This window comes from Carex rostrata, chromosome 35, assembly GCF_964058835.1.
Source record: "Carex rostrata chromosome 35, lpCarRost1.2, whole genome shotgun sequence".
Lineage (NCBI taxonomy): Eukaryota > Viridiplantae > Streptophyta > Magnoliopsida > Poales > Cyperaceae > Carex > Carex rostrata.
In genome coordinates this window covers 4,522,762-4,531,037 of record NC_135952.1, presented here as the reverse complement: position 1 = coordinate 4,531,037, position 8,276 = coordinate 4,522,762, and the positions used below count along the sequence as shown (strand labels likewise).

The following is an 8,276-nucleotide window of genomic DNA, read 5'->3' as shown; positions in this document are numbered from 1 at the left end:
GGATGGCCAGGTCAGGTCAGGTCAGGTATATCTAATCTAAGCTCAATGCAAATCTTATTTTGTGGGGTCATAAACCTTTGTTTTGTAGTTCTTAAAATAAACAATGACAATGGCTAAGAGAATGATTTGTTATTGATATAATTGCTAGTATTAGTATCTTTTGTTTATATCTAAATACAGGTACTGAAAAAATAAACACGTGTGTGTCATGAGGCAGTGAATATGTAATCTTTTAAGAGGAAGGGTTGAAAGGCCTCAATTCGGCCCAATAAGGTCCATATGGTATTTCCCTTAGTTTAAAAGCCTTTTACTTTTTCAATCAACAACACACAATACCAACAAGACACTATTTCTTGCTAGATTTTGTTTCCTATCGACAAGACAACAACTATAATAAAGCTCAATCCTCATGTTTGTTTTCAATCAGGGTTTCAAAAACAGTTGAACAAAATCAAATGTAAGGAGAAAAAAAAAAAAAAAAAAAAAAAAGCAGCAGTCAACTCTTTCACAAGCAAAACTCACTCACTATTCAAAATAGATGCTACTACAAATAAGACTATCTTAAGAAATCGAACATTCACTCTTTCACAAGCTTGTTTTTCGAAATCCTGCGAGTGACCTTAGGAACAGGCACAATGCTTTCCTCACAAGACACTAACAATGGAGTTGAATCAATTGATCTCAGAACTGAGCAATCCTGAGGGGTGCTCAGTTGGCAAGTGGTACCCTCTTTCAGATCATAAGAGTACCAAATTTCCCAATTTGGTCGAAAAAGAAACACCTTATCATTTGAGATGACAATAGAAATTGTGTCAGAGTAGGGCATGTCAGGCCAAATTTCATGCTCACACTTCCACGTAAACCCGGCATTACTACTGTCATCAAGTACATACAAGTAGACAACAGGATTATTATTATGGGAAGAAAGAGAGAAATGTATGAAGCAAAGGCGGCCGTGAAGAATACTCAAGGATAATTGGCTCTTAGCACCAACAGACCTGGTCAGGCTAGGGGGAACACTGACAAGTGTGAATTCTTCTGTGGTTACATCAAATCGAAGGATGCAGTTGTATTTCTCCTTAACAATCCAAAACAAGGCATTATTTGCATAAGCTGGTGAGCAATCTGCAACGGAGAAAGGAATACCACCCTTTTCCTTTTCAATGGGTCTCCAAGTTCCTTCACCAAGGGTACAAACTTCACAACTTGTTCCTCTACCGCTTTCGTAAATACGAACTGCTTTGAATTGAAGAGTGTGAGCACTGAAACCTAGACCTAAATTGGGATGGTTATAATCTCTTCCAACAGGAGTTGCCTTGGGAAGATGTTCAACTTTTCTGGTACAAGGGTTAAGAACATAGCCCCATTTGGAACCATATAATATGATAAGGCCCCGGCATGTGTTAGATGTATAAGAAGCCTCCTGCCTCTGAACTTTTGCAGTAAACTGCTTGTGAATAACAAGTTGGTTGTGGTAATTTAAGACAGAATAGACAGCATTTCGGTCAAAGATTAAAATGTTTGGATTGTTGAGAGAATGGTTAAAGTGAAGGTTGAGAAAGAAATAGTTGAGTCTGAGGGAGTGCCATGGTTTGCAAACTGACATGAACCTTACAAGTGACTTCCCAGGAAGCCTTTTCAAAATATTAACCATGACTTGAGGCGGGATATAGTGCTGGTTCTGACATTCTTTTGTAACCAAGTCTGTTTCTTTACTTTTACTCATCTGTAAAAAGGAAATAAAAAAACAGTATTAATTAATTGATTAAACTGGTGCTGATTAGATGATAACAAATCCTCGTACAGGATCTCCAATTCTCCATCCACCAATCACCATCCATGTTCGATTAAACTGGCGCAATCCAACAACAAGTTAGTTAATTAATTAAGACTGTTTCTTTTCTTCTAACATTATCCAATCCAAAGGGAAGGGAAGGGTATTTCAATAATTAATTGTAATCCAACAACAAGTTAGTTAATCAATCAATCAATCAATCGGATTGATTATACATAGGGAAATAAAAAAAAAAATAAAAAAAAAAACTTACTTTGGTGGTGTCGTGGATTGAGAGATTTGAAATCGCATTTTCAGTGGCCGACATGGTCGTCAATTGTTTGGGAAGAGGAAGAGGAAGAGGAAGGAAGGTTCCCCTTTATAAATTTAGAAGAGAAGATGGAGATTTGATTTCTTGCTTCAATCTTTCTTTCTTTAGCACTTGGACTTGGACGCCTTCCTTAATTAAGCAAATATTTTACTTTTCCACCGCCATAAAAAATTTTTATGGGCGAATTTCATCTATACCCCCTCAAAAACTTCCACAATTAAGTATTTCCCCTCTAAAAATTATTTTACATATTATTTATATAGCTGATTGTCAGCATTTCTTTAACTTGTAAATTATAATTCACACGATGCCCTTTCAGTTCTCAGTCACCACTATTATCTATTTTCAAACGATTGGGATTTATTACCAATAGGTTAACTTCCACTATTAAAAAAATTACTTACAAAATATGACATTAAAATTTAGCTATATTATATTCGTACCCTTAAGACACAAAAATGGGTATTTTAAAAAAAATAACATTCATTAAATAATTTCATAACAAGTAATAGTGCAAATTAGTTTTGTATTATAAATTCATATTTTTATTTTCAAAGATCAATAATTGATCCGAACCACTAAACGCGATCTCAATATGAGACTTTACTTAGACACCAATTTTATATTTTTAAGAATCTTTTTAATAATTTTAAAAATAGATAAAAATTTACTTGATTAAAGATTCTAGACTATCTAAAAATAGTGATCTTTTACCTATTTAAAAAAATAGAATTTTTTTTTTATAAAAAATGAAAATTTTGGTCTCCATGTATATGCTCATAAGAAGATCATGTTCAACAACTCAGATCTGTTTAGATTTTCAAATTGAAGATATGAATCTATAATATGAACCGATCTACACTATACATAGTATCATAACATCACTCATATTATGACATTTATATTAAATTTAATATGATCAATTTTTATAAGACCAATAACATATTTGTAATCCTTTTTTGTTTTATAGTTTGATTTTTTTTTTTTTTAATATTATCAATGATAACTTTGTTAAATAATTCCAAACATTCTTTAAAATCTACAAATAAATCCAAAATTGTCATTGCACTGTAATATAGGATTTCAATGTCCATCTAATCGAATAAAAATCTGATTTAAAGATGAGCGTAATCAGTCCATATGAAATAAATAATTCTAGCAGATGCGTCATTATAATGCAAATATGACACTATAAGAGGGAAAACGATAAACAATAAATATGAAACTATTTACAAAACTGATATTTTCAGTCAACCTGCATACATATGCCAAAGCAAATTAATTAAAATAAAATGTACAGATGGATAATTCTTTGAGCTTCCAATAAAATAGAATACCACTTGCCTCTTCTGTCATGTAATTTCTTCATTACTTCCAGAATGCATAATTTAGTGTATACTACAAAAATTTGATTTATTTTTTCGCCTTCTCCTTCTCCCTCTCCCTCTCCTCGGATATTGGCTCTGCCTTCCAAACTATGTCTTTCAAGCCTGTCTGGAAACTCTTATAGAACTGCAAAAAATGAACATAAAAAACAAAATGAAACAGTGAACACTTGACTAGTAGTTGCATCAAAATAGGAGCTTTGTGCATCTACATTTTAGTACCTTGTGAAATTCCAAAGTGTCGCCACCTGTCTTACGAAGCTCGACCATGTGAAGCGAAGGAGCCACCTCAAAAACCTGAAGAAAGAATGTACAATTAGAATACTATACTATACTAATGGTATTGTTTGTTCTAATATTAACAATAAAATGTAAGACATACCTCTGTTGCCACAGAAAGGTGGCCTTTTCTTCCACTCTTGTCACCCTGCAACTTCATCTGAAACAAGCAAACTTTCAAAATATGTTGAAATTTATAAATGCATTACATTACAATGATCTTTTAATTTTTTTGCTATTACCTTGTAATTATGTTTTCTAACATTAAAGCCCAGTGGTTTGGCAGTTTCCTCAATCCTCGACATAATCTCATTTGCAGGGCGCTGGCTTGTGAATGTTGTCTCCCGTCTTATTGTTGTACCCTACAAGTTATGCCATGTAATTCTTTTTAGAAAGTAAAAAAAAAAAAAAATTACCATGACTTGGTATAAATAATTCTACTGAAAACATACCATGTTTTCCTTCTCAAACAAGCTTCCAAGATTGAAGCCTTGAGACCTTGAGATAAGTGCAAAAGCATTTAAGGATTGAGGCTTCTCTTTCCTCTCTGTTACCAAGTGTTCCTAAAAAACCCAACAAAATTTACATGTAACAGTTAGTCTATTTCCTTTCTGTTTTTTTCTAGCAAATATTGAAGAGTTATTCTACAGTACACCACATTTTAGTATAAATTTCAGTACTTAATTTTGATAATCCAATCAAATAAGGGCAGGTAAAAACTAGTTCTTAAATTTTAGTAAGAAAATATTCACAGATAAATACAGATTATAACAAAATTACTTTTACATCCTTGTTATTTGATTATAGAAAATCTCAATAGTAGTACAACCATCTAATCAAACGAATATGATCCATCCAACAAAAACTTGGTGTACTGGAGCAATAGTATAATCATTGTAATTTTAATATTTAAGATGCACAATTAAGATTATAATACCTCAGAATCATTGAAAACAGCATCAACATCATCGAGGCTCACATCATGATCTTGTTCAAAGCATGGTGATCTGTAATCTTTCTTGAACCATGCGTCTTCCAATATTTGTTCTATTGTTATTCTCTATTAAGAATATAAAAAGGAAGCAATTACAATATCACTTTCTCATTCACCCTTTGAAAGTAAGAATGAACCAACACAAATGATAATAATTAGCACTTACGGTAATAGGATTTGGATCCAGAATTCTTTTAATCAATTTTTTTGCACCAGAAGAAAACCATTCAGGGAATGAATAGCTTGCTTTGAATATCTGCATTCAAACAGGAAAAGAAAACAAAATGACAATATAAGTACAACGTATGAAATGACATTATGAAAGGTACATACTTACAGGTCGTAAAAATTATCACACAAAACATTTTACCTTTTTGTATAACTGCATAACATTAGCTTCATCAAAGGGAAGATATCCGGCCATAAGAACAAATAGAATGACACCACAGGACCATATATCCGATGCTGTGCCGTCATAGCCTTTACCAGTAAGCACCTGAAAAATAATAAAAACACAGTAATTTTATGTCACAGAATTACAACAACAAAAAAAACTAAAACAGACAAGAGAATGAATTGTACCTCAGGAGCGACATAATTTGGAGTACCACATGCTGTATGCAGCATTCCATTCTATTACAAAAATAAAAAATTAGTTTGACAAAATTTGATAACAGTAGAGTGTTGAAATATTATCTAAGTTGATTAGATAGTTCTTACTTGGACTTGTGGTGCAAAAGCGCTTAAGCCAAAGTCTGAAACTTTAAGAACACCATAGGAATCTAGAAGGAGATTCTCCGGCTACATTATTTGTTCATAATTAAGTTTGTTAATTCTTAGGAAGGAGAAGTTATTGCAAAATTGGATTTAGAAAGAAAAAAAAAATTAACCTTCAAGTCTCTATGGTATACACCTCGGCTGTGACAGTAATCTACAGCATTTATGAGTTGGTGGAAATACCTTCTCGCATCATCTTCCTTGAGTCTCCCTTGCTCTACCTATGCAATTTTAAAAATTAGACATTTATGTTTCGAAACTGTTTGACATGGCAAAACTTGAGAATACCAATTAACTGATATGAGAATCCTAAGATGTCAATGTGATGAATTATAGCATGAAATTGAGTGAAAATGATTTTGACCAGAAGTAATTATATAAATTTGAAGGATTTTGATCTTACAATTCTGTCAAAGAGTTCCCCTCCATCAACATAATCAAGAACAATATATATCTTAGTCTTGCTAGCCAAAACCTGAAATATCACGTGTTAGTTAGTTAGTTAGTTAATTCACCATAACACATCTCAATTTGAAAGAAGGGAAATTGGATGTTATTTAATCTGAGGGGAGGGCTAGCTTAGCTTAGAAATAAATTAAGAGAGGTTTGATTAGACCTCATGCAGGTGAACAACATTGGGATGCTTGATGAGCTTCATAGTAGAAATCTCCCTCTTGATCTATACAAATACAAATAGGATGAGAGGCGAATTGAATTGAATTGAATTGAATTGAAAGAAATTGAAAAGAGAAAAGGAAAAGACATAATATACATTTTCGACCATCTTATGCTGGAGGACTTGGTTTTTATCGAGGATTTTGATAGCGAAGCAATCTCCAGTTTGAACATTTTTGGCGAATTTAACCTTTGCAAAGCTGCCTTCTCCGAGGGTCTTTCCAAGCTCGTACGGTCCCACCCGAGTCTTGGTACCAGCTACGCTCATCTCCTTTTTTTATTTTTTTGATTGGAGTTCCTTTTTCCTTTTCCTTCCCGAGAAGAGAAAAGGTGGATGTAAGAGTTTTGGGAAAGAGAAGGAGAAGGAGAAGAGAAAAGGTGGAGGTGGAGAATTGGGAAAGAGAAGGAGAAGGCGGTGGTGGCTGTTTTGATTTGATTTATTGATTACGAGGAGACAGAGACAGAGAAAGAGAGAGAATTATTTCAAGAGAATGGAATGGATGGATGAGTGTGAGGCGGAATTATTGAGAAATTGACCTGGGTTCGGTTCGGTTCGGTTCGGTTCGGTTCACCATGTCATGCTCTTTTTGTTGCAATCCCATAAATAATAAGTTATATAACTAAGTAAGTGGGCCCTCCCACGATGAATAGTATTGAATTTAGTTGGTGGAGTTAATTAACTTTTCATTTTAAAATTTATCAAGTCCTATCCTTTGCATATATCTGAATACAAGTGGTTCACCGACATCATCCGATCAAGTATCAATTTCAATCTCGGTGTATGCATTAATTCATATACGGAGAGGGAATTTAATGCGAAGCTTCCTGGAAAAAAGGAATGGGTATTCGCGTTTGAAGCGCGTAGCTTTTAGCCCATAAACATCATAACATCATAACATCATGACATCATAACATCAATAATAATAATAAATAAATAAATGAATTAAAACCACGTAGACCACGTGTATTATCTTTATCTATCGCCTATGAAAGCGACCTACTCCATTATTGCTCGGCAATTACACGTGTATTATATATAGCCATAGAGCCACGCATTTAACTAACACTTATCCAAAATACTTCATCCAATAAATATCAACATCTATTTAGAATCTTATAAAATACTACTGCGTTTAACTCAGGGCATATTTGTTTTTTTTGTCATAATATAATATATATTGTGTGGGCTGCAATTTTACAGCTTCGGAGATTCACAGTTACTGAATGAATGTTACATCATTTTTTATTTTCTACTTATCTGAAAAAATAGTAATTTTTTTTTTTTAAAAATATAAAATTTGGTTTGCAAGATCATGTTGAATAGTTCGGATCGACCATTACAATTTAAAAAACTCGATTGAGCCGTTGCACGAAGGTCCTCTATATATGCTCCGCATAGCACCGTAGCCAACTCCTATATATATATAGAGAGTTGGGCTAAAATGAGCCATGAAGTAAAATGAGTTTGTGCTCCATGATACTATATTTTTATTTTGAAAATCTAAACGACTGATTCGAACTGCTCAACATGATCTCCATATTGGAATGTGCTTGAAGACCAAATTTTACATTTTTTGAATTTTTTATTATTATTTATTAAGCCATTTTGAAAATCGCTGTTCCGATGGTTCAGAAATTTTTACTATTTTTTATTGTTCATAGCAAAACAATAATTTTCAAAATTGCTTAATAAATAGTAAAAAAGTTTCAAAAAATGTAAAATTTAGTTTCCAAGCACATTTCAATATGGAGAACATGTTGGAAGGTTCGAATTGGTTGTTTGAATTTTCAAAATGAAAATATGGCATGGAGTACAAAGCGTTTTACTCCATGGCTCACCCAAGTCAATATATATAGAGATAGGCTAATATGTTTTCGGTAGCATATGGGCCGAAATACACACGGTCCAAATTTGAAATTTCAAAATTCAAAAGTTGATCTGAACTGTTCATCTTGTTCTCCATATTAATATGTGGTTGGAGACCAAATTTTACATTTTTCTGAATTTGTTTACTATTTATTAAGTCACTTTGAAAATTGCTGATCCAACGGTGGCTTAAT

General features: G+C 33.0%; 2 protein-coding genes across 3 annotated transcripts; both read right to left on the bottom strand.

Moving 5' to 3' along the window:
- Nucleotides 1-391: 391 nt before the first annotated feature.
- LOC144549394 (F-box/LRR-repeat/kelch-repeat protein At1g09650-like) lies at nucleotides 392-2,197 on the bottom strand. The gene is made up of 2 exons (XM_078298110.1): nucleotides 2,049-2,197; nucleotides 392-1,726 (listed from the first exon to the last, which is right to left on the bottom strand). Exons 1-2 carry the CDS (start codon nucleotides 2,100-2,102, stop codon nucleotides 578-580), a joined length of 1,203 nt encoding a protein of 400 aa, XP_078154236.1. The 5' UTR covers nucleotides 2,103-2,197; the 3' UTR covers nucleotides 392-577.
- A 1,133-nt stretch (nucleotides 2,198-3,330) lies between these two features.
- LOC144549391 (CBL-interacting protein kinase 9-like) lies at nucleotides 3,331-6,721 on the bottom strand. 2 transcript variants are annotated; one of them, XR_013509669.1, is made up of 15 exons: nucleotides 6,313-6,721; nucleotides 6,157-6,219; nucleotides 5,944-6,015; nucleotides 5,654-5,761; nucleotides 5,484-5,564; nucleotides 5,346-5,396; nucleotides 5,134-5,259; nucleotides 4,930-5,019; nucleotides 4,707-4,829; nucleotides 4,222-4,332; nucleotides 4,012-4,131; nucleotides 3,873-3,929; nucleotides 3,713-3,787; nucleotides 3,450-3,617; nucleotides 3,331-3,360 (listed from the first exon to the last, which is right to left on the bottom strand). XR_013509669.1 is itself a non-coding variant. In XM_078298108.1 (14 exons), exons 1-14 carry the CDS (start codon nucleotides 6,481-6,483, stop codon nucleotides 3,519-3,521), a joined length of 1,347 nt encoding a protein of 448 aa, XP_078154234.1. In that variant the 5' UTR covers nucleotides 6,484-6,721; the 3' UTR covers nucleotides 3,331-3,518. The 2 variants fall into 2 exon arrangements, 1 of the variants encoding a protein (XP_078154234.1); XM_078298108.1 differs by having other exon boundaries at nucleotides 3,331-3,617.
- Nucleotides 6,722-8,276: the final 1,555 nt, after the last annotated feature.